This window comes from Eretmochelys imbricata, chromosome 8 (assembly GCF_965152235.1).
Source record: "Eretmochelys imbricata isolate rEreImb1 chromosome 8, rEreImb1.hap1, whole genome shotgun sequence".
NCBI lineage: Eukaryota > Metazoa > Chordata > Testudines > Cheloniidae > Eretmochelys > Eretmochelys imbricata.
Window position 1 is genome coordinate 76,219,690 of NC_135579.1, and position 25,943 is coordinate 76,245,632.

General features: G+C 44.1%; 1 protein-coding gene across 1 annotated transcript; it reads left to right on the forward strand.

The window, feature by feature from the left end:
• The first annotated feature begins 2,607 nt into the window (after positions 1–2,607).
• BARHL2 (BarH like homeobox 2) lies at positions 2,608–6,999 on the forward strand. The gene is made up of 3 exons (XM_077825123.1): positions 2,608–3,163; positions 4,762–4,987; positions 6,687–6,999. Exons 1-3 carry the CDS (start codon positions 2,611–2,613, stop codon positions 6,997–6,999), a joined length of 1,092 nt encoding a protein of 363 aa, XP_077681249.1. The 5' UTR covers positions 2,608–2,610.
• The last annotated feature ends 18,944 nt before the right edge of the window (positions 7,000–25,943 follow it).

The window sequence follows — 25,943 nt, forward strand, 5'->3', positions numbered from 1 at the left end:
CCATCAATAACTACGATGAATCTCAGCTTGACCTATGGCAGGAGATTGTTAAAGAGGGGCTCGCTATGATGGGGTAGCCAAAATAAGAGGAGGCTTTCAGCTAACAGTGAAGAGCCATCACAGCAAATCTCTTTCTGTACTAACAAAAAGAAAGCTCTCTATAGACACCTGTCCACAACGAAGATTATCTCAGACCTGGCTCAGGTACTTTATTTACCCATTTTCTTTCTTCTTTTTTTCCCTGTGGCGTTCCACTGAACTAGTGAACTGTCAGTTTTAGCTTTAATGCCTCTCATCTAGCACATTGTCTAAGGCTATCAGCGAACATTACGCCTCTAAATATCGTACGTTAGTTAATCCTGTTTCACATCCCTCTATTATTCTTCCTGTATCTATTTCCGTCGGCAAGGATGCAGCCCCCACATAAAAGCCTTCTGCCACCTCAGTGAATCCACCCATCCCTTGATTTCATGTTGTCAGTTAGACTCATTTCAATGTATAAGACTGGCAAAAAAAGATGATTTTTTTTTGGTCGGGAGGGAGGGAGAGTCATAGATAATTAAAATGCCTTGTTATAATATTTTTGAAATATATTTTCCTTTGCCTACTTTATTTTTTAATTAATGTAACTTAAGGAAAAAGCTCGGAGACTTTAATTGCCATTTGATGTGGTAAGAAATATATTCTTGCAGGCTGACATGGCAGTGATGCTAGCACGGTTTACCTTAGATTCATGGGGTCCTTAAAATGGTAATTCGAAGTAAAATGTAACTCAAAGAACTTTGAATCATTCATTAGCACCTTATAATTACTCTGCTAATTAGGTTGACACGGTACTTAATCAGGAGTAATACGACGTCTTGTCACTGGCAGTTCCCATTACTCTGACATTCAACAAGAGACAGGTTGGAGTCGTCCTAGAGAAATTAACACAAGTTGATGCCCTCCGAAGAACCAGTGGAATAATTTCCTGCAGTCCCAGGCGGATCGACAGTAACTATTCCCACTCCAAATGAAACGCTAAAACAAGAGAAACCCGAGAGAGCCCAAAGGGGCTAACGAATTCAAGCAATACCCCCGGACTCGGGGAAGCCAGAACGGCTGCAACCAAGTCACTAAACTGGGAGGACATTTGTGCCTCTGCTCTATTAGTAAATCCGGATTAATTGGCATGCATTCTCTAACTGGAAACTGCTTTGGGTGCTGCACTGGCTTCTTCTGGTTTCCTGACAGGCTTCGCGCTCCTTTTAATTTTTTCCCCTTTGGAGAGCAGAAGCCTTTTCGCTCAGCTCAGAACTGAACCCCCCCGCGTTTCCTAGTCAATAAATGCAACTCCCCCCTGTTTCCTAGTCAATAAATGCAAAGCATTTCCCATCAACCTGGCGTGCGATGGAAACCTGGGCACCTGCTCTCACAGGCTAGCCAAGGGACTACAAAACACCAGGAGGCGAAGCTAGGAAACAAGTCCCTTGGAAGTTTTTGCCCATGTTCTCATGGGGTCCTTGTCATTTATTTTCCCATCGATGTCTGCTACCCTTTTTAGTTTCTATGGCAGGTGTGAGTTTCAAAAGAGTGGGTCGAGCAGGCTGGGATGGCTACACTGGATTTCCATGCTGCCCTTTCCCCCGCATCATCATCTCCCCCCTCTGTTACTCGATCTCACCTCTTAAACTAATGGGCAAACCATCCCCCCCCCTTTCTTTCTCTTCCCACACGCTGCACTTTATTGCTCTGTGTGGCGGTGGTGGTGATCACCGCTACCGCGCCTGATGACTGAGGCGGCGGTGCGCACTGGATCCGGGCTGGAGACCGACTGCAGAAGGAATCCTGGAGACGCTGGAGCCGACCAGCCCCGGCTCGCAAATTGACAAGGGCCCCAGGGCCCGCGCTCATTGGCTGCCGCTCCTCGGCGTCAGCCGGGGCCGCGCGGGCCGCCAATGGGGGCTTGTGCCGGCTGGCGGAAAAAACCCAGGGTTTCTAATAAAGCGGAGGGGGGACGCGGCTGGCAATGGCCGTGACGTCACGGGAGGGAGTCGCTGGAGCCGAGAGGAGCCGGGCTGCACCGGGAAGAGCGCGGCAGTGGCCGGGGTCCGTCCCGCTTCGCGTCTCCTGCCGCCGCCGCCGCCCCCCTGCGCCGCGCCTCAACTTCCCGAGAAAGTTCACTAACTCCGCGGCGGCCCCCGGCCCGGCCCCGGGCGCCCTGCCGCCTCCTGCGGCGGCTGCCGCCCGCTGCGATGCGACCTAGGCGGGCGACCCAGCCCGGGCTGGCCACGCTCCGGTAGCGCCCCGTGAACAACACGGCCAAGCCCACGCGTGTGTCCGTGTGTCCGAGCGCTCCGCCTGAGCCTGCTGCTCGCGCCTTCTCCGTCCTCTCCCTGGGCACTCCCCCGAGGCTGGGGATTGTTTCTTTCCTCGTCCCGTGGCTACCCTTCCACCAGCCAGTCTTGTCGCCACCCCAGCCCCCTCTCGCCCCCCCCCACTTTCTGTTTGTTTGAAAGACACTGACATTCTCCTTGCTGTTTTATGTATTGATCCGATTGTGGCGGTGACTCGAGCCTCCCGAGCCCCGGCTGGAGGACTGGGATGACGGCGCCTCTCTGAGTGGCCACAATGGAAGGATCTAGCGGGTCGAGCTTTGGAATAGACACGATTTTGTCTACTAACGGCTCAGGCAGCCCCGGCATGATGAACGGAGACTTTCGCCAGCTCAACAGCGATGCCAGGACTGCGGATTTTAGAAACCAGGCCACCCCGTCCCCTTGTTCGGAGATAGACACAGTAGGGACGGCTCCCTCGTCCCCCATCTCCGTCACCATGGAGCACCCCGAGCAGCATCTGGTGCAAGAGCATCACCATCTCCATCACAGCCAGCAGCAGCAGCAGCAAAGTTTGCAGCAATCACCCCAACAGCAACAACAGTTGGGCTCGGGCAACTCTGCCCCCAGGACTTCCACCTCTTCTTTTTTAATTAAAGACATTTTGGGCGACAGCAAACCGCTGGCGGCTTGTGCACCTTACAGCACCAGTGTCTCCTCTCCCCATCACACCCCAAAACAAGAGGGCAACGCAGCCAACGAGAGCTTCAGGCCAAAACTAGAGCAGGAGGACAGCAAAACCAAACTAGACAAACGCGACGATACGCAGAATGATCTCAAATGCCACGGTGAGTATATTACCCCAGCCGCCTCTGCCGCTTCCGCCATGGCTTTTGAGCAGCCTCTGTCGTGACAGGGTTTCACTCTGATTCCTAATAACACTAATGCTATTGATTAATAATAACCTTATGGTATGACTCTCCGGTGGCCAGTATTGTACACAATTTGATATGGGACGCGATTCAATTCCCTGGTCACATTTCTGATATTTCAGGAGCTGTAACAAAAAAACAAAAACAAAAAACCCAAACAAACAAACAAAAAAACGAAAACCAAAAAAATCCCACCAAAAACAGTAAAATCCAATTCTCTTTAAATTATTGTCTCTGATTTTTTTTTGTTTAAATATCAGATCCCTGGAGAAATAAATCTTTTTTTTTTCTCTTGCTGGGGCGCCCCTCTTTTTTTAGTTTAGTTGTTTGGCAAAAAAAAAAAAAAAAAAGTCTGACCGTTTGTTTCTTTTTAAACTTGGATGCATTTCTTCTTTTTAAAATGCTAATGCGTTTAAATGACACCAAGCACAGAGGTTTAGCAGCACTTAATTTAATAGGACAAATTTCCAAGCAGATCTAAAAGTAGGTAAGAACTTTTCACTAGATCACGGTAGAAGGCTTTTTACATTTTATGAGCTCCCAGTGTTTTCCTATGCTGGGATGGGATGTTTCTCTTTTTCGAATTGTGTGCACCTGCGGAGTCTGCAGTAGTGGGGTATTTCCTGTTTTAAATATACATATATATGCGTGTGTATGGGCGTGGGGGTTATATTTAAGAAGATAGCTGCCCTTTGAAAAGCCTTTTCCTTAATTTATGCCGAAGAAGGATTCGCTGCTTTCTGTAAAATGGCTTTGCACGAGGCACACTTTAAACTATGCGGTGAGAGGACACATTTTCCTAATTTTACGCCATTCACCTATTTTGCCATGTTGTGCGATGAATAATAGAAAGACGCTCATGTGTGCCATTCATTTTGCTATTTTAACATTAGCATAAGAGTGCCCAAAACAGATGAACAGTCTGGTCTGGCGATTTTTTGTGCACTAACCTCCCCAGTGGGTCAATTAGAGAGATTATTGTTCTTCCTGCAGGGAAGATCAAGAAGCGCTGCAAAAACTGGTACAAACAGAGATGGATTGACATATCGATTTCCCAGCATTTCAGCAAAAAAACCAAAGTTGACAAATAGAATCCGGAAATCTTAGCGCTGTCACCGGGACGTGCTCAGCAATTTGAGCTCAACTTGGTGCTTGGGTGACATATCCTGTCGGAGGCATTAGCACATTTGATGCGCTAGCTGTTCTGCACTTTATTTTAACCTCCCCCAAGTGCACCTGAAAGGGGAAAAACCTTACCCCAGAAAGGGGGACTGTTTGTCGGCTGCATAGAGAGAAATTGCCAGACCCTCCTGTCAAACCCACTTAGACACGTAGGTACGAAAAGGCATCAGCTAAATTAAGGGATGTCCTTGGAGTCCTGAATGCAGCAGTCAGATGATAATCGACTCTAGAAAGAAATCGACTTTGCCCCGAGTCCCAGCCCCCGAGCAGCCTTGCCTTGGGTTGCTGCTTTAGACCCTGTTTCTAGTGTTGTGCTTGTGAATTGTTCCTAGGGACAAAAGAAGAGGGCGACCGGGAGATTACAAGTAGCCGGGATAGCCCCCCAGTCCGAGCGAAGAAACCTCGGAAGGCGAGGACGGCCTTTTCGGACCATCAGCTCAATCAGCTGGAGAGGAGCTTCGAGCGGCAGAAGTATTTGAGCGTGCAAGACCGCATGGACCTGGCTGCGGCTCTCAACCTGACCGACACGCAGGTCAAAACCTGGTACCAGAACCGGAGGTAAGGGAGGCGGGCAGTCTCAAGGAGCTCCGCCTTCCCCCCCCCCCAAAAAAAACCACAATTTCCCCAAAGCCCCTAAAAACAGAGTTGCGGCTCAGACAGTCTGAGCTAAACGGTCTGAAGGCCGGGGGAAGAAATACACCCCACCTCTCCAGGCAATCGCAGTGAGATCTGGGCAGGGAGCGCAAACATCTGTGACTGTTGGTAGATGGCAGAAAGGAACAACCCCCCCCCCAACACACACACACTCTCTCCTTGCCCATGCTAGAGTAAAGGGAGTAGCAACGTGCCTAAAATGAAATTAAATGGACAGGTAAGAGGAAGGATAATAAAGTCAGTTAGTAAACTGCGAAACAAACGCCTGGTGTTGGCGGCTGCAGTCGCTCTCGAGGAAGGGCCAAGAAAAGCCATGGAGGCGCCCGTGCAGGTTGCCTGCACTTGCCAGTCTAGTCAGTCAACCAAGTAGTCTCAGCCGTGGCTAATTAATAAAGCAGAGCGTATAAATATGAACGAATACACACATGAATAAGTAATGGCCAAATCTTGATTGCAAAACTGGGGCCATGTCCTTCTTCCTGTGTCCCAGGCACCTGCCTACCGGGAAAGAAATCCCGCTGAAATCTCGGCAGGCAGTGTTGCTCTGGGCATGCCTCTGTGGCCCGTTTGGACATCGCGGGGTTGGCGAGGATTTCTCCGTGTGTGCTCTTAGGACAGTGACTAGTGAATCACCTTGTAAAATGGGTCGGGTTAAAAAAAACAAGACAAAAGTGCTTGGTTTCCATTTGTCCGCGCTGTGAAGCCGAAGAGGCAAGTAAGCGTGTGTGTTTTCTGATCGCGGCGGACTCGGTTTGGAAAACGACGTCCAGTTGTCATCTTTGCCGTAATTTTCTGTCTCATTACATACGGTTTCAGCCACCCTAATTCTGTCGGAAAACATTAGTGTCATTTGTATCCAATCTAAACAGGGCGCCATGTTTATTAATTGTGCTGGGATTGCAGTGTGTGTGAATCCACCAGCTCACATCTCGCAAGGCATCTCACTGGGCTTCGGCACAGGAAGGGGGAAAGGCCGGGACACAAAATTGTTGAACTATTGGGTCAGGAGAGCGAAAATACCGTGTGTGCCGCTATAAACATGCTGCCAAACTAAGAGTCAATATTTTTTTATAGCGGGGATCGCTGCTGTCTAGAAATGAAAGCATTTCGCCCTTCTTTGTTAGATATTTTCCTGCGTCTTTATGTTTCAGGAACCGTTTGACTATTATTATTATTATTATTTATTTTTTAGTTCGGTTTTTAGGATGCAGGACCAATCAGTCCCTCAGGTTTCCTGACACTGCAAAGTTTGAAGGCAGACACCTGCGATTCTAGAACGTCGCACTCCGGAAAGCCTGCAAACGGAAGGGGAAATTGTCCTTTGGATTTCATTTCATTTCATTTCATTGTGCGTGTGGCTAAACCCCGGGGACCTGAGGTCGATTTCCCCACTGATTTGTTTGCCAGGGCAGGATGGCGGAGCAGACATTCGGGTTGCAAAGGAGAGAGGGAGTGTGTGTGTGTGTGAAAGAGAATTTTCAAGGACAGGTAGGGTTTGGGGTTCACGTCCCTGGGGAACTCTTTCGGCCCTTGGAAACAGAGCAGCCATGGCCGGGGTCTGGTCCCGGGCTAGCTCTAGACCTGTGTGCTCCTTCTCTTCCAGGACGAAGTGGAAGCGGCAGACGGCTGTGGGACTGGAGCTGCTGGCCGAAGCCGGGAATTATTCCGCTCTCCAGAGGATGTTCCCCTCTCCCTATTTCTACCACCCGAGCTTGCTGGGCAGCATGGACAGCACGACAGCGGCTGCAGCGGCCGCGGCCATGTACAGCAGCATGTACCGGACTCCCCCAGCTCCGCACCCTCAGCTCCAGCGGCCCCTCGTGCCCCGCGTGCTCATCCACGGCCTGGGGCCCGGGGGTCAGCCCGCTCTCAACCCCTTGGCCAGCCCTATCCCGGGTACCCCGCACCCCCGGTGAGAGCTCGCCGCTGTCCCAGCCGCTAGCCCCCCTCTGCCCCCAAATAAAAACCGACCACCAAAAGCAGGAGCTAAGCGACTGCGGGGGAGATAAAAGGGGGCCAGGAGCTTCTGAAGGCAGCCAAGAGCCAGCCCCGGAGACGATTCAATCAGAGCAGGGACTTTTGAACCATGAACCCAGAGCCGATCCAGTAAGTGAAACAAACCAACCCATCGAACACACCTCCAGGGCTTGCGAGACGGAGCAATGATTTAGGCAAGCTCGGAACGGGAGACGGCGGGAGGGAGGGAGCCAGACCCGAGCCAGCAGAGACTCTGGAGGACCGAGGGATACAAAGAACAAACCCAACCTCCCGTCCCTCAGCGCGGAAGACCAGGGGTAACGGAGAACTTTGCACTGATTTCTCATGACCTTTTTTCTAATTGAAAAGTGGCATGCTCCGTAATCTGAAAGGAAATGTACATTTGAACAGACTGAGTGCGAAGTGATATATCATATTTATTATATGTTGTCAAAAATTCACTTATATACCTTACTAAAAAAATACATGATTTCTCCCCCCTCTCCCTTTTCATGTCTTTTTGAACTCAGTAAAATAAATGCTTAGGTGACAAAATATAGATTTTTTTTTTTGTGACTGAAAATTACCAAAAAAAAAAAAAAAAAAAAAAAAAAAAGAGAGAGAGAGAGAGAAAGAAACCAGAAATAAACTATCTTTTTGTAACAAAAAATGGAAATCTAAGTAAGCTAATTTTACTGAAGTTAACTGATGCAAGAAATTCGGGTCCCCAAACCAGAGCCCGTCGTTTTAGGGCCACTGTTCAATGATCTGTAAGATTTGTATGTTTGGTTTCTATATTTTTAAAGTCCTACCTACCCGAGCCCTTAGTTTAAACATCGTCAGGTATGTTTTTTTTTAAAGCTGATGGTTAAGACAATAGTGTGGTGATTTCTTTTGTTTGCGGGATTCAGTCTTTCCGGAGCTGCATGAGGGACAGACAGACAGATGCTTTTGAAATGATCATTTTGCTGTTCTAGCTGTGGTCTGTTCTCTCTCTCTCTCTCTCTCTCTCTCTCTCTCTCTGTGTATTTCTCCCTTTCTCCCCTTCCTGAATATTTAAGAAGTTGACGAGGAAACTGAATGGTTCGCAAGGTTGGGTGGCCTGCTGCCTGGGACAGAGGACTGTGGTCCCTAGCCTAGCAGCTGTTCCAGAGCAGCAGCATGCTTGGGGGAAGCGAGCAGGACAGACAGCCAGCGCGAGGCGGCTGACTGTGAGCAATTAGGAGCCAGCGAGCGAGCGAGAGAATCAAGCCAGATCTAGCCCATAAAACCTTGCAGATCTTTGATCTTCTCTCTCGTCGCCGGTTTCACTCTTCAACCAGAGCCGCGCCGGCTGAGCCCACTTCAATCTCGTCCTGCCTTTTGTTTTAGCGCTCTGAAATCCAGCCCTGCGTTCGGGCGTGAACCCGCCTCAGGGCTCGTTTCCGCTGGGGGGCTGGGGGGGCAGCTCTGGACCTGACCAAACCCAAGCGCCAAAAGAGGCTCTGCCATGGGGGGAGGAGTAGAAAGGGGGGCACGGACGGACGCGCAGAGAGCTGCTGAGCTTGCGAGCGGGTCTGGGGTGGTAACCTAGGAAAACTGAAAGGAGGTAAAGGTAAACATCCCAGATGCTCGCCTTTCTTCCAGGCCCTGCGAGAGGCAGGGAGCTGCAGCCAGTCACAGGTTGTAATTTGCAGCCTGGCTGCCGCTGTCCGCCTGCCACTCTTTATCCGCCTTCCGAGCGAGCCAGCCCCAGCCTTCGGAGGTGAAGACAACACTGGCCCCCCGGCGCCCCGCAATCGGAAAGATATACAGCAATTACCTATCAAACATTCATAACGCCCAGGGTTCTGGCCTCCTCCCAGGGCTGCGCTGGGCTGGCTCGGTGCTGTGCGTTTCCTCTCCAAAGAAAGAGCCTGCGGGCACATTTATTTGGGCTTTGCTAATTAGCGAATGGTTTGCTGATTTCTCTGCTAATAAATTTGCGTTAAAACCATATTGACCTCTGCCTTGATCTAACAAAAGGGGAGAGAGGGCTCGGAAACGCCTACTTCATTTTCTGCCCTTGTCACAGCGGACTCTGACAATTACCCAGCGTCTGTGCAGGGGCCAGCGATATTATACGGAGCAGCAGCCCTGCTTAGGCCACAGACTCAGTCGAGTCCTTTCTTACTAGGTCTTAGAAATTAATAAGAGTCACCCCCCATAATTCAGATTTAGGACGAGGAAGAGGCTCCCAGTAATTTGGGACTCGGGCCATTCCATTTACCCTTTATCTGAGCACACGTTAGAATGAACTCGTGTCCTAGGAAGTGTGCAAAGCCAAGAATAATGCAAAATCAGTCCATGTTTAAAATAATGCTAATTTAAAGCTGAGCCAAACCAATTCGAGATGATTTCATTGGCTTCATTAATATTACTAACCCCCCACCCCAAACCATTCGTTTTGTTCACTTTTGTCCACGCCAATTCTGAAAGTAACAAAGGGGGAAAAAAACAACTTTAGCCAGAATAGCTTGTGTTGCCCGAGTTGTCCTTTCAGTGCTGCAGAAACGAGTCAGCTGTGCTTTCAAAATGACATGTTCGATCAGGAAAGTTATGGCAGAATTCAAATACCAGTTTGCATCGCATTTTAATCTATTTAAACTTTTTTTTTTTTTTGTATTTCTCTCACCTCAGGATTTCACTAGTACAAAGTTTAAAAACATTTTGTTAGAAAGAAAGGAAACATTTTTAAAAGAAAGATTATTTTGCTGCTGGATTTTAGGAAATGTGTTTGAATGTATACTTCATTTTTTATTTTTGGAATGTTAGACAACTTGTGAAATGTACTTTTAAGGGAAACCCTGCTCGCCTTCCTCTCTCCGTGTGTGTAAAGGGAGCAGGATTTGAGTAGGAATAGCTACGGTTTAAGATACGCATTTCTTTCGCTTTTCCAAATGTTACAAAAGAATGCCTGAAGTTAAATTTAAATGCGCACTTGCTGATAATTTTGATTGCTCCTTGTTTAAATTATAAAAAATATCACTTAATTAGAAGCATTTGCTTGCTTCTGAAGCTAATTAAAATAGGCTTTCTTTAGAAGAAAGGACTCAGTTACATGTTTTAAAAGCTACAGATGCACACTCATTTAAATTCAATCAACCAGTACAAAAAGCCCTGGCGCAATGTTGTGAATGTGCAAAGTTGGTCTTTCTTTTTGACTGACAATCGGCTGCGTAAAATTTCCAAGGAACAGGCAAAGGAAAGATTGTTACTTTGATTTCCTTGCCTCCAGCAAATACACCCAATAGCTATGTAAATATTTTTGTTTTTTTGCTTCACCTCCGAAAATAGAGAGGACACGATGGAAAATTAGTTTTCTTTATTTTTTTTTTTGTTGACATTTATTTGTACATTTCTAGTGGAATATTTTCCAGTCAACTACTAACTTATTTTGCTCGAGTAGAACCTGCTTCTTTACCTCACTGAAGGGTTTTCTGAAGTCCCCCAGTTAAATAAATACTTTCCAATTTCAAATGTGTCCCTCGCATTCAGACAAAGTTTGTTCTCGCACAGCCATCTGATTAAAAACAATCTTTTGAAAGCAGAACGCCACCCCTTATGTTAACCATTTGCAATCCAAAGTGCTTTAGCGTTTACCCATTAGGTATATAAACAGGAAGTGGACTCAAAGAATTTCTGTACACTTGCATGATATCTAGCTGTCTATTGCCATTCATCGTTGTTTTGAATCTGTCCCAGGAACAGGCAGGCCTCTCCCCCCGAGTGAGTGCGGGCGAAAACACACACGGGCGTGACCGGGCTGTGCGCTGCGTTTGCTTTGCTGTGGAGTCCTAGCTCCAAGAGGTTCGGGGCTGCCCGGGGACCTCCTTCCCCGAACCGCTATTTTTACCCTTGGCGACACTGGGTCAGTCACTAGACCCTGGCGCCCTGCAGAGGGGCCTTTCTCAGCTGCTGCACGGGCACCTGAAAAAGCTCAACGCCTTCCCTTCCCACGCCTCAAACAGGCGTGTTATGTGCGCGCCCTCCTTTGGCACCCGCAGCCCAGCTGAGGCAGAGAGCAGAGCTGCGCTTCCCCCTTCTCGTACCCCGCCGGCCAACAGCGCAAAGGTCTGACGGATTCCAGGGAGTTTCCCCAGGGGCCAGAAGGGCCCTGTAATAGCAGAGCCCCTTATTTCCTAGGACTCGTGCAAAGTAACAGGGGAGACATTTTAATTTGCTGCACGCGGCAGAGCGGCTCTGGTGTTTCCCTAGCCTGAGATGGCACATCTGTGTTTGCATTTCCCCCCCCCCCCAGGGATCTCTGTCCCTCTGCGGAGCGCGGGGGAGAAGCCGCTTGCAGCACCAGAGACAGCTCCTAGGGCCGGCACAGTCGCTGCAACTGCGCGCTTGGGCCCGAAGGCGCTGAAGTTACAGGACCCCGTTATTATTCGCGCGTGTGTGTGTGTGATTGATTTACAAAGTGCTCTCTTGCAGCATTTCCTGATTAGCTGTTAAGTCCGAACAGGGTCACATTCCAAAGAACAAAATCTTCAGATCAATGCAAGTAATTTGAAAGATCTCTGGGTAAGTAGTTCTCAGTCATAAATCAAGTTAAACCATCACTGTTTAATAAGTTCTTAGGCAAAGACGGTTTCATACAAGTTGGTGGCAAACGATTATGAAGAGCTGAAATAAAGCAGCAGCTCAGTCTGACACAGACTCAATTTGCTATAAAACAATCAGTGTTTTCACTTCTACGATCAAAACCGTCTGATTCACAATCAAAACAAACGAAGCAACACTCATGCATGCGTTCAGCCAAACCTCTGCTATCCGGATATGCAACACAGGGACCGCTGCAGATCAAAATAATTTAAAAAACCTTCGTCTCATATATCGTTATGAGAAAGAATTAGAGTAAAAAGAAGCCACAAAAAAGAGGTCGAGTGATCCTAAAAATCCCTTCGCTTTGTTTGTGTTTGATTTCTTCTTTAAACTCCTCATCTGTTTGTTTGTTTCACTTTGTTATGGGATGAAATCATGGATATTAGAGACAGAAAAATCTTAGCGTTTTCGTCTGTTACCCTTCACTTTATTTTCCCCTTGCACTTTATAGGAAAGGAAAATGGAACAGATTTTGATCTCAGTTTCATCGCTCTAAAGCAGGGATTTAACTCTACTGACGCCAATGGAGTCACTTCGGATTAACACCAGTGTGTCTGAGATCAGAATCTGGTCCAATATTTCTTTGGAGATGTCGTTTTCTACCCTCATTTAGCCAAAAGGTATCAATCAGTTTCTCTCAATGTGCATGTGGGGTTGGGATTTTCATGGTTTGTTTTGAAGAAATATAAATACCAAGAAATGCCTGTAGAGTTCTTTCATCCTGCCTCGCTGACCCAAACTCGCCAGTTGATTTATGTCTGAGTTTTCCTGCAATCAGGTCCTTTTGTGTAGGATTCCTTTCTTTTCTGGCATTAACTATCTCTGCTAGTTCTCGGGGTAGGCAGTACAGCAGCAGAATCCTACACAACAGTTAATTGTGACCTATATTGATTATCTGATTATCCATCTCTGTAGGGAAACTAAAGAAAACAATATGGTGACAGATTTCTTCAGGAGAAGAATCTGCAGGTGAATGGATTGGATGGTTTCATTGGATTGGATTGGGGGAGGTTCCCCAACGAATAGTTAATTCAATGCTTCTGGTACTGAGTCCTTGATCTTATGTTTGGGGGTTACTGCAGCATTCTCTGGGTTGGCCAATAAAGCCTATTGCAGCTCTTTCAACACCCGTAGTTGAAGAGGTTGTGTGTGTGCTTTGGGGCACTCAGGAATATACTAGCGGTCATGATCAAGAGATGTTTGCTGGCACTTTGGTTTACACAGCACGTTTTAATACACTATGGTAAATAGAGCCTACGTGTAGATTATGAATCAGAGCGTCACACTGAAAAACCTAACTCTTGTTTTTAATCTTTGGGATTTTCTCCCCTTTCCAGTGCTTCCCTTTGTAAACATTCACATGACACCGCTGTAGCAATGTACCTTGTAAATCACCTTTTGAGCTAAGCCTTATTGTGTTAGAGATTTAATGCAATGATTTGTTATTAAAAAAATTCCGAGGTAGCTGACGTTGGGTGGATCTTGAACTATTTTAGGTGGTTTGTAGAAAGGATGACAATGTTAAGAACGCCGCTCATACCCTAGTGTAATCGTGCATCGCCTTGTGGCGATGAAGCATGGATTGTGTAGAATCTCTTTGGTGTAGGATTACATACGTTTTATTTTCATTATATTATGCCGTAAAACCAGGGTCTCTATGTGATCTGTGAGAGTTGCCAAACCATTTCGCCCCTCACAAGTTGGTGGAAAAGGGCAAATTTAAATTAATGGCTTAGATACTGCCCCCTGGGGCACTTGGGCAACTTCCATGAAGAAATAAGGGGCCAAATCCTTTCCCTTATACTCAGATAATCCCACAGAAATGGTATAAAACCAGCAAGCTTTGTCCCATACTTTTGATAAGGTTTTATATTGTGGACTCAAAATATAACTTAATCCCATAGCATCTTCACGTGAAACTGCCTGGTAAGTAAACAATGATCCTAATGTGTTAACGATTTGTTAAGGAATTGGCAGGCAGAAGACAAACCTTCTGATTATAATTTTACTTGTTTTCAGAAATGTGCCTACATATGACCTCTGAACTTTGATCTGACCTGCTGTCTGCTGTTATTGACTAAAGAATCAGAATTTTTTTTTTTTTTTTTGGCTGGAAAATTCTCAACTGGAGCAAAATTACCACTTGGAAATATATTCTAACAGAGACCTCATCACATTAAAATATCACTTTCATATTCATATGGCCTATTTTTCACAAGCCGTTCTATTAATGGAAACTTACAATCCCATGTCCCCAAAATTAACAGAGATTTTAAAGGGACAAAAATAACTTGCTTTGCATTGACATCTGTTAATTACAGGAGAGTCACTTACTTCTAGTTTCCATTCAAAATCATTACAGTTCTAACTGATGATGAGTATGATCATGATTCTTGATGGATTGATCTGCAACAGAGCTTACTCTCCAAAAGTAAAACAAAATCTATATTCAGAAATGTGCTTTTGTTAATGAAAACCCTGCTCTTCCACTGAGTAACCATGAGTCCAGGTTGCATTGAGTCAAGGTGTACTACAGAATAATGCAAACTATTTCAGCCTCTGTTTCTGGCCCATGTTGCCATTATACATGCATTTGTTCCTAACGTTCATTCCTTCTGTTCTTTTCAATTGTCAGGATACCTGAATTTACAGAAATATTTTTTGTTTTGAAGAACAGATTGAATGAAATGACAGCCAGGCCTGGTTCCTACTGGTAAAGGCCTCAGCTTATAGCCACCCCAGAACTCGACCTTTACTGGGTAACAGACACTGTTTCTCAGGACTCATTTCCTTCTGCTGCAAAATACCTGCCCTGGCTACTATGGAGTAATTGTACTGGCAGAAGGCGCAGGAATTGTCACCTTCCTAGGGCAGTTGTTCACCAAAAGATATTTATCAGGATAAAGGTCGATGAGAATGGTCCACCCCTCCTCATTCTATGAGGCATAAGGAGTACTCTAGTTTTGGTAAATGCAGTTTAGACAATTAGAGATCCCATGGGGAGGGGCGGACTCTGTCATTCATTCAAGTGGATTCAAAAGATGACATCCAAAGTGGAAAGAATGGAAAGTTCTGTAATATACAAAAAGACATTTTCAGCATATGCACTTACGTGGCCATAATTTACATAGATGGCTTCTTTGGATGGGTCAAGTGACCCATCTCGTCAAACCTAACGATTCTAAGAAGCAAACCTTAAGGTGACATATAAAAATTGCAAAAAAAAAAACTCAGGAGTACTTGTGGCACCTTAGAGACTAACCAATTTATTACAGCTGCTATCCTGAAACCTGTCCTTATCTAAAAATTGGCAATTTACTTGTCTGCTGCCATTAGCTAGGAGTGTAGGGTTAAAAATAAGAGAGTTCTTTGTGTTTAAATATGGCTTTCGTTGGAACTGTAAAGCCTGTGAAACGAAGGCCATCTTTGTCCTTGCCACAGTTCTTCGTCTCTTTCATGCAAAGGATACTTAGAGGAAATCCTGGCCTCGTTGAGGTCAATGGGAGTTTTGCCACCGACTTCAGGGTTTCATCCTGAGGTATTTAAAACAGGAAAGAACGTTGCCGGTACTTTGAATGCGATGCGAAGTGAGCAATAGCCAAAGAAAAGCGTTTGCAAGGGATTCTTGTCTTAAAGAGTTGCAAGCACACGTGAGCACACTGATTTTAGAAGCTGTTTTATATTGCATGTGTCTCAACAGGAATTGCACAAGAAAACGTGGCTTATGTGAATTTTGGTTTTATAGACGTGTTGGTGACATTTTATGGACGCTTCCTTTAGACCGAGGCAAGAACCAAGGCTAGGGCACAGCGGTGAAAGGCTACAGAAGGACTCAGCAGCCTGGTAATGGGCTAGCTGACCCTTTCATCGCTAGGTCATTGGTGTGCATTCAGCACTGCCCAAAAGTCATCAGCGTCCTCTGAAAGCTGTTAGCAGATGTGAAATGAGTTAGTGGGCTCCATTTCCTAGTGGAGCGCACAACCTCCAACACGTGAGATCAAGGCTAAATGGGCACGGAGGCTGATCCGCCCTCCTGAAGGTATGGTAAGCAGAGGGTTGAAGCACCTGACCGGGCTTGCCTAGTCGCTTTCTGTGCTGTGGCTGAAGGGAGGGCTTCATCTGCCCGGGCTGTCTGCCTAGCACTAAATTCAGGTAAAGAGAGAGGCGTGTTACAGCAATCGCCTACCCTTTCATTGACATGACACACATTAACCGTAACACAGAAGTTCCAAGAGAATTGTCTTGTTCCCTTGTCTCCTGGAGCCCATGTAGGGCGCTTTAATTGCCACATTTTCAAACCGATGTAATGGTGGGGATGTCTTCGTAATTACCTTAATGAGATAACACCTTTCCTTCCCTCAACCTACTCATTATCGCGCTTCTTGTTCAAATTCCAGCTACAAAGAGCTATACTTGTTTAAAAAAAACATCTGAAATTTGTTTTAGGTCTCATCCCCTTCAGATAATCACATTACATGGATCTTTACCATATAAAGCAAGACTACACATCCGATTCTAAGAAAGGATGGATAGAAGTAAACTAAACATCTGGGTGCCCCTTAATTATTCTTGGCTGGCTTCTTTAGCTTGACCTGTGGTGATGCTAGGGTGTCAAAGTGATGAATTTTAAGATGTTGGGCTGTGAAGACGTGCAGCTGCAACACTGATGGATTTAGCAAGGGATGGTAACAAGGTTAGCTGCATGTGAAGTGTGAATTGAGATTTTTGCAAAGAGACTGTGATTGCAGATGGGCATAATGTTGTACCCTTGCATGAAATCTTGCTATTATTGTATAATGGTCAGACAGAGTGTGAAATGACTTATTACTTTACTTTTGTTCTTTAATGAAGTTGGTTAGAGTATGAGAGCTACTGGTAAATCAAAAGTGGTCGTGCACAGAAAGTATACGACAGGTGCTGATAGCTTAAATACTTAGTTTTTACTTTTCCCCCTAATTTTCTATTAAATGCAAGCAGAAAATACACACCATTTCTATCTTTAGTGACAAGTATATGTACATCTATCTATGATACATAGCGTGTGTGTATATATACAGTGATTTACATGGAATATATATATCTGTATCTAGTCTAGGTTAAATATATCATAGCTATGATATATCTCTCATATATAAAATATAGCTTTAGACACAGATATACTTGCATATGATTTGATAATGACTGCATATACTTATGTGAATTTTAGAGCTCTTTTGGAACCCTTGTAGTTATGTGAAACATCCTCGATTTGCCCTCATATTTACCATACAGCTCAAAGTATCCTGCCTAGTATCCTGCGTGGCCATGTGTGGTTACATACAGGCAGCTGGAGTGGGTGGGCTGCTTAGCATACATTTTATCACATGTTTCACACATGGCCATATTGAAACACCTATTTATCACCATTAACGATTCAGTTGTATTACCTACATTGGTCTTTATGAATATGCACAGTGAGGTACAAAGAAATGGAACTACTCCCTCAGGATGCTGTACTGAAAAAGAAGATTCCCCAGTCAACCAAACTCAGGATGCTGTTGCTGAGAATAGCTTGACAAATCCTTTTCCTGCATCCTGAGTTTCTGAATTGTGTCTCTCATGGAATGTCCTTTATTTACATATTTTAGCATACTTAGTAAATTACAGATTTTGTTATGCCTAAATGATGCAAATTATATATTTTATTATTTAAATTCTTTTTGAAATTGCCTGTTATCTAGACTTCCTATTCCAGATCCTTTTATGGAACCAGGTTAACCTTTTTGTTGAAACAATGTTTGTGAGATTTCATCATATATTTTGTAAAAATTGTCATTGTTATAGCTTAATCTGGAGTTATTAAAACGCTATTGATTTAAATATGATATAGAATGATCATACACCAATTCTCTGAGTTAGTAATGGTGGTAAAAAATCATGAAACAGAGGACACACATGAGGCCTAGCCTTTGCTCACACATTAAACTCTCTCAGGTTTTTCTTTAACCATTTCACCTCGCTTTTTGAATATGGTCAACATTTTAGAACTGAGCAATGTAATTTGTTTGTTTCAGTCTATTACTAACCTTTTGCACTGTACTTTCTCCCCTTTCCTCTGGAAGAGAGAAAAGTATTCTAGAGGTGTACAAATTTGGTTAAAGCAGATTATTGGTTTAACACAATGTAACTGACCATACAGAATAGCACAATTCACCTGCACTATATGAAAATCTGTGGTGAGACCTAAATGATCACAAAAAGTGGTCATATATTATATGTATAGTCTAGTGGATTAAAAGACTTTAAAGACTCTTTCACTGCCTGGAGATAAAACCAGAAAAAAACACTGCCCTTTAAAGGCGGTGTTTTCTATGTGTCCGTATATATTTAGCTAGGATAATCTGATCCCATTGCATTTGTTTTGCTAGTAGAGCATTGCAAATTAAGGTACCTGTGCATGGTCTTCAGTTATTTCTTGTGCTGCAAAGGATGACATAGTTTGATCAATTAATGCTTAGTCAGTGTGCCCATGCCTCTCATAGACCTCTTTTGGAGACTTGTCACTCTTAGGCTGGTTGGATCCAATGTGGCCAAATCCTATGATTGTGCTTCAATACTTTTTTTGTCCTTAGAAGCCTTAAAAAGGGCTGGATTAATATTATTGTCAGTGAGTACAGATGTAGCTGTCAGAAAAATGTAGTGAAGCACCTACCCCTTAACAATATGTTCGACAAGCTTTACAATTCTCAGCGACTTGTTTGCAGTGGTGTTGGTAGCTGTGTTGGCCCCAGAGATGTTACTTCTCATAAGAATAATATTTCATGTAGTTGTCTGACTAAAACAAAGGAATACATGGCAAACAGATTGGTATTGTGTCTTTATTGACTTTAACCTACTGGTCTTCCCTTGGATTTTCTCTACTTGTTACCTTGCAGCAGGGCCACAAGAAGGTTGCTTGCCTTTACCATTGGCCAAGGGTGAACATGTTCAGGTTTCTTTAAATAGGACTAGCATAGTGGTGTGCGGATTGACCAATGCAGTGTGAAGCGTGCGCAGCAAAGCTGTACCTCTTCCATGGAGACTAAGCTCATTATAGTACAGTATTCTAAAACATGGGTAATCACACCAGTCCAGGCTGTTGTATCCCAAATCTACCGCAGAGCATGGACACCTCAATTAGTACTTACAATGCGCTGTTGACATTTCCCTGGGCTGGCCCAACAGGAATAATTAGATTTGATATCTAACATGAAGTCACTTTCTTTTTTTCCCCAACAGAGGGTACATTGAAGAATGAAAATAAAATCCACTGCATGATATTGGGCCTGATACTGCACTCACTCATACTGGTTTTGCATGGCAGTAACTCTATTGACTTCCATAGGATTACACTGGGTTTATGCTGTGTAACTGTGATCAGAATCAGGCTCATTGGTATTTGATTTGGAGGTGAAGCTGTGCTAGGGATTGTATTGGCCAGCTATCCTACCATTCTTAGAATTGAGGAAACTACTGCATACAACTTTTAGTCTGAGCTCATTGTTACAAGAAGCAAAGTGGGAAAAGCAAAGTGCATGGGAATGCTTGATTAGTACTGCATATTCTATTCCTTAAAATATGTGCTGGTATTCTGACAGGCCAATATTGCTGTAGAACAAGCCCCCATCCTGCAGGAAAACCATCATGTAGAGGAGCCAAAGCAGGCTGGGTTAAGGATTTTGAAAAGCTTCAGTTTATTAGCATTGTTCACAGCAGAGGTTTGCATAATAACAGAGGAAAATATACTGCGTTATCATAAAACACATCTCAAATGGCAAATTAAAAAGCTTATGGAAAATTAAATGTAGTGGTTAATAAGAAGAAAGCTATCTGCTGCAATGCACCTGAAAGGAAGCTGTCCAATGACACTTAATGACAAGAGTGGGTTTTAAAATGAAACTGTATTTAGCATGTCTTTCCGCTTGGAATGCGGCATGATATTTGGCTTCAATACCATTACTTTGCATGCTTTAATGTACTGTAAACTGGAACTTGGAAAGGGTGGCAGAGAGAAAAGGAAATAAAAGTGATAATTTTTCATGTAAGAGAGATCACATAGAGATTTCCTTTGTAGTTCACAATGCTTCCATTCCAAGATGCTCAGAGAATTAAAGCATACAAATGGAGAAAACCTGCAAAGTGTTGTCAGGTATTATTTATGTATTATTTTTTTTTTGTTGGAAGAGACATGTAAATATAAAGAATTAGAAAACTGAGCTACTAAAATAAATTATAACTGAGCCCACAATAAATCTAACATGAGAATAAAAGTATAATGAGAACATATTTTCTTCAATAAATACAAATCCTGTCTGCATGCTAAAACCCTATTAACTGGATGCTTACTACAGAATACATTTTTAAATGTGTAAAAATCTTTCTGCTCAGTGATGAAATATAAGTTTAATCAGATTTATTAAATAAAATTTCTGCTAAATATTTACCTCCATTACAAACTAATTTATGCTTATGCTACATGTGAAATAATGCATTCTGAGGCAAATATCAGCTAAATGAATGAAGCTGTAAAAGGAATAGATTTAATGTGCACCATCAGAAGTCTCTTCTGTCAACTACTGTAGGCTTCAATGAAGTTTTATATTAAAAAAAGGAAAGGTGATAGTCTCTTAAGAGACTTAACACTGATCCCATGAGTGATCTAATAGTTCATAATTCACTAGAGAACAAGGCTCAAGTGAGTCATATATATTTTATGGCACAATTGGGATTAATATTGTACTTCAGAGAGGCATACACAGCATATTCTATTTGTATGGAAAGATAGTCTAAAAGTTCACCACTCCCCTTACCCCACACTCCCTCAGCCATGGCAGTGACTTAGAAGGAAAGAACTTGGCGGGGGGGGGCGGAAATGGATAAGGACACCAGCTGGAAAAATAACCAAGATATCGAAGTGTCAAATAAAAGTAATCCTTAGTAGTTGCCTCACAGTTGGTGAAGAGAGGGTAAATATTAGCTTTCTAATGGCAGTGACTGTAGGCCCAGAATGAAGAGGCTACTCTTAAACTGCTACATTGCCGTGTTTTTCTTGGAGGCTTGGTGTAGAATTCTGATAAGAATTTACCAGATTCCAGCCAGTCAGTATAACTATAATCCTTATTTATTGTTACAGCCTTAAATAATATAAAGGAATACCAAATTCTTTTGCACCTTACATTTGGATGTGGGCTGTCAGTTAATCTCCCAAAAGCGTGCACTCCCAGAACCACATGTGATTGGAGAGACTCCTCCTATTTATAGAGTGATGTATGTAATGGATGGCCATATTTGCATATGAATCTTGGGTTATATGACAGCAAAGCGCGTGATGTGAAGAAAAGTGGGCAGGTTAAACTTGTAACTTCCTTCTTTGATGGCTTTTCATCTTTATTTTTTCTATTTACTTCCTTTTTCTTAAGTGGTTCTTGTCTAGCTTGTCCTTGGAGAAGTTGGAAAGCAAATAAGAGTCAGGGTTAGGCAATGCTGAACAGATTTCATGCTTCTGATATGAGAAGGCAAAGGAGTATGTGTTTGTGTGTGTGGTTATATGCTGGCTCAGATATACCATTTTACTTTTTCCTTTTAGTTGGGTAATACATAATTCTAGCTGTCTGGAAAAGTCTGGCACTTCCCTTGTAGGATGGGAGAAGAGGGAGATGTCTGACATTTAGCAGACACTTCATGTAATGTTCATGTCTAACTTATTGCAGGCGATATATGGCAGGGTACTTGTCTCCAACAGCAGACTGGCACAGATAGTCAAGAGGGTCAAGATGAATGTCTTCACTAGTGTTACTTGGGGCTGGGCAGAAGGCCTACTGCTAAGGATGGCCACTATCGGCTAGAGCAGGGGTGGGCAAACTATGACCTGGGGGCCACATCTGGCCCTCCAGATGTTTTAATCCTGCCCTTGAGCTCCTGATGGGGAGCAGGGTCTGGGACTTGCCCCACTCCGGCGCTCCAGCTGGGGAGGGGTCAAGGGTTTCCCCACTCCGCGTGGGTCCCAGAAGCAGTGGCACATCCCCCTTCCGGCTCCTACATGTAGGGGCAGCCAGGGGGCTCCATGTGCTGCCCCCGCAGCTCCCATTGGCTGGGAACCATGGCCAATGAGAGCTGCAGGGGCGGTGTCTGCAGACAGGGCAGCGTGCAGAGCTGCCTGGCCACATCTCCGCATAGGAGCTGGAGGGGAGACATGCTGCTGCTTCTGGGAGCTGCTTGAGGTAAACGCCACCCAGAGCCTGCACCCCTGACACCCTCCCATGCCCCAACCCCCTGCTCCAGCCCTGATTCCCCTCCCGCCCTCTGTCCCAAACCGGAGTACCTTCCTGCAGCCTGAACTCTTCATTTCTGGCCCCACCCCAGAGCCTGCACCCCAGCTGGAGCTCTTATTCCCTCCCCCACCCCAACCCCCAATTTTGTGAGCATTCATGGCCCGCTATACAATTTTCATACCCAGATATGGCCCTCAGGCCAAAAAGTTTGTCTACCCCAATCTAGCCCTACAACATCACATAGGATAATAGGTTGGTTGTAGAGCAAGCCCACTCAATGGTCCACTGATCACAGAGCATAAAGTAGGTGAGTAGGAGAGGGAAAAACATGGAGGAGGAATTTGAAAAAGAAAAGGGAGGTCATCTGGTGCAGGGGAGGAATGAAACTGTTCTAAGCATAAGGGGCAGCATGGAGAAAATTGAGGCAGCATGTTCTTGGTTGCCATGGAATATGAGACTTGTTTTCTACTGGTTGGTGGAAACAAAGCAAAGACAATGGGTGTGGGATTTCAGAAAAACACTAAATAGCATTTCTATTACAGTTCAGCCAAACTCTTAGGAATGTGCTTAACAGGGCTGCTTTCCTGAATGAGGACCGCAGCAGAAATCAGAGCCATGAACAAACTTCTGTCCTCAGAAAAAGGACTTTCCAAATTGTATGTCCAGGGAAAGCTTTAACTCAAATCACTGTAAAATCCAAAAGAAAAACACAAGTGGACAAAGACCAATAGACCTTGACATCTTTTTTTTAATGTAATAAAATGTTTAGTCTACAAATAAATGGTCTTTATTAGCTCACCTGTTTTGAAGGGACAATTGTGAAAGCTGTAATAAGGGATGGAAAAGTTGTTTAATTATAAATAGCTCTGTACCATATGATGCCTTATTTTACAATCTTTTACAAACAATTCTCCTGCTGATCCAGCTCTCATTGAAGGGGCTCTTCCCCCCCCCCCCCGCATTGAAGTCAATGGATATACTGCCATTGACTATAATGGGAAATGGCTCAAGATCTGAGTCACAACAGATAGGGTGACATCCTGGTCTCATTGAAATCAATGGTGAATTTTCCATTGTTTCCAATGAAACCAGGATTTCACAGTTAGTTCTGAACCCCTAAATGCAGTTCTGTTTTTAGGTAATGGGGGCTATTTTCCCTTCAGTGGTGGAAGAACATCATTCCCATAAAAGCGGTGATAAATTTAGGCATTATGGGTCTTTTTTTCCTATCAACATTAGTATTCTCTGAGCTTGAAGGGGATATCTAAAATATAGACAGTTAAATGTACTATTTTTGGTCTGGGCTCACAAGGTCTTTTTGTCTCCTTTACTGGTCTCCATTTTAGATAAAACAACAGATTCAAATATATAAGTATTGGCATCTTTCAACCTTCTCCTTCTTCCCTAGCCTAACGGGTGAATTGCAGTGAGTTTGCAAGCTTTTTTAAGCTAGCCTGCAGGGGCTTGTTCCCTAGAGTTCGACTTTCTGGTAGAAAACTCACAGCAGCTCTTAAAAAGGAATTTTAAAAATATTTCCTTCATGATCTGGAACACAAATAATAGTAAACAATGTTGAAAAGGGCCAGCTTTGTGTGAGAAACTTGCATTGAAGGGGATGTATCTTTTGTTATAAACAAATACGATATGTATAATGATACGCCTAATGATACATAACCACCATTTTTAGAGTACTCTTAGCAAAAAGCATTTTATACCACATGGATTGTTTTACTGTGCACATTACTTGTGATTGTTACAAACCCTTGCCAATGAATGACAAATTTACATACACATCATGTCAGCCGGCAATATTTTGCAGCCTTAATTGCTTTAGCTTCAGGCATTCTGCGTCAAAATAGAGTGTTTTACGTCCTGCAAGTTGCTCTGTTTCTTTGCAACAGTTAAATTATTCTGTAATTTGCCTGTTTTCTTTCTAATGCATTGTCCATTAAGTCATTTAATAATTTATGATATAAAATGTATGCTGCAACCTTAAATAGCATTTAAAGCTATCTTGGGGTGTTCTGCTTCTTATGGCAAGAACAACACAGCCAAAAAAAACATTCATATAAACATTTTTCCAACAGCTTTTTGCTCATCATGAACACCAGATTTTATCTACTTACTTTATGGAGTTCGGCTGATTTCAGTAACGTGTCCTGGCTAGATTCTGGGGCTGAGTGTTGAGGGTGGTAGTTAGGGGGCAGGAGAGGAAAGGTTATGGAATGTGCTTGTGATATAAAGCACAACACACTAGCCAACTTTGGGCCTGACCCTGAACACTCTGACCCAGGCTCATAGTCCTTATTCACGCGAGTAGCCCCTTTTAAATCAGTGTGTGAATAAGTGTTGGTAGGACTGGGTCCTATAATTACAAGAAAGTAGTGGAAAACAGTTCCCCCTTTTATTTTTTGTGCATAACTTTCTTATCAATGAGTTGCAGCGGGCAGCACAAGGCACTCAGGGGTAGTCACTTCATGTAAAAGAGCCAAGCTTACCTATTCCAAGAACAATATATTGCAATGATCTTGCCATGTCCAGCTTCCTTTATATTCTAATTTGTCATGGATCCATCAGGATATATCCAGGTGCTTTATATAAAATTAAAATAAATCTTGTTTGGCCAACAAAACTGCCAGCTAAAGAGGCTTGTTGTGCTGTAAAGACTGGCAAGCTTCAGCTTTGGTGCATTGTAAGGGGGAATTCCAGGGATGTGGGCCATTCACCAAGAATTCCCTGCCACTTGCCACCAAGACTTTGGCTGGGACGTTCTAGCTTCAGGGTCAATCATAACTGCCGTGGTTGTACTCAAACATACTGTCTTGTGGAGATGACCTTTTCTGGAATGCTGTGTACATTCAGTCCCTGAGGAAGCAGCATTGTTTTATGGTTTCGAGCAAGGGGTTGAGTCATGTGAGATCTGGGTTCTATTCCTGAATTTGTGTGGGCGTGGACAAGTGATTGAACCTGTCTGCACCTTAATCTCTTCTGTAAAATGGGGATACCAGTTCTTACTAACTCTGGTAAAAAGCTTTGAGATCCTCAGATGCTAGGTTGAAAAGCGAAGTACAGACCATTCTAGGTAGTAAAGGATCCCAGGTGTAAGGGTAGAGATGGTATACTAGTGACATTTCAATTGACTATTTTTAATGCAATTACCCTTCCCAGTTTCATTTGGATATGGTATTTGTTTCCACTCCTAAAGTCTTCTAGAGAGCTTTAGAAGATCTTACAGTTGCCATGCTTCATATTAGTGGTAGTTGCATATGACTGAGGGATGAGCTGAAGTGATTCCTGTGTGTGTGTGTGTATATTTATAAAGCACGTTGGGATGAAAGAAATCATGTAAATACTTATTGTTTTTCAGTGGCTGAGAAAATCAATGGCTACAGGCGAATGAAAACCATTCACAAGTGACAACTTGGGGTTGCAGTGATTTTTTTTTTTTTTTTGCAATTAACTATGTATTAGTTGGATATCTTCATAGTAATCTCAAAACCATCACAATTATATCTTTCTAGACCAGATCTTTGGCCTTGTGAAGTCTACAGTGACCTGCTCCAAGAGCACAAAGCAGATTTAAAAATGGCTTAACTGGCCAGCTGAAAATTTCTTTTGAGGGCTGTAGTTGAGGGAAGTCCTTCAGTAACAGAGATCTGGCATAGGCACCTCACACACCCCACATCACAGCTCCTAGTCTAGGGAGCACGCTGGCCAGTGGTAGAGGAAAATCAGTAAACGCAGAGTGCAGCAACCGTGTGGCTACTTCTGGCTGCCAGAATGGCCCTTTGGGGTCTGTTGTAGTTGGAGCAGCCCTGGGCCACTTCAGTTTGTGGTGGGGGCCAAACTGGCCCCCAGATAGCTCTAGAATTGGAGCATAAAGCCACTGGTCTCCCCCACCACCTCTTGGGTCCTGCATTGTATGTAACTAAGCCTGAGCTGATACAGCACATTTTGCGTGTGTG

Excerpts from the sequence above, each read along its gene's own strand:
- BARHL2 (XM_077825123.1), top strand. The coding sequence starts at position 2,611 with ATGGAAGGATCTAGCGGGTCGAGCTTTGGAATAGACACGATTTTGTCT. Across the intron at positions 3,164-4,761 it reads GAATGATCTCAAATGCCACG|GGACAAAAGAAGAGGGCGAC; the intron begins GTGAGTATATTA and ends AATTGTTCCTAG. Across the intron at positions 4,988-6,686 it reads ACCTGGTACCAGAACCGGAG|GACGAAGTGGAAGCGGCAGA; the intron begins GTAAGGGAGGCG and ends CTTCTCTTCCAG.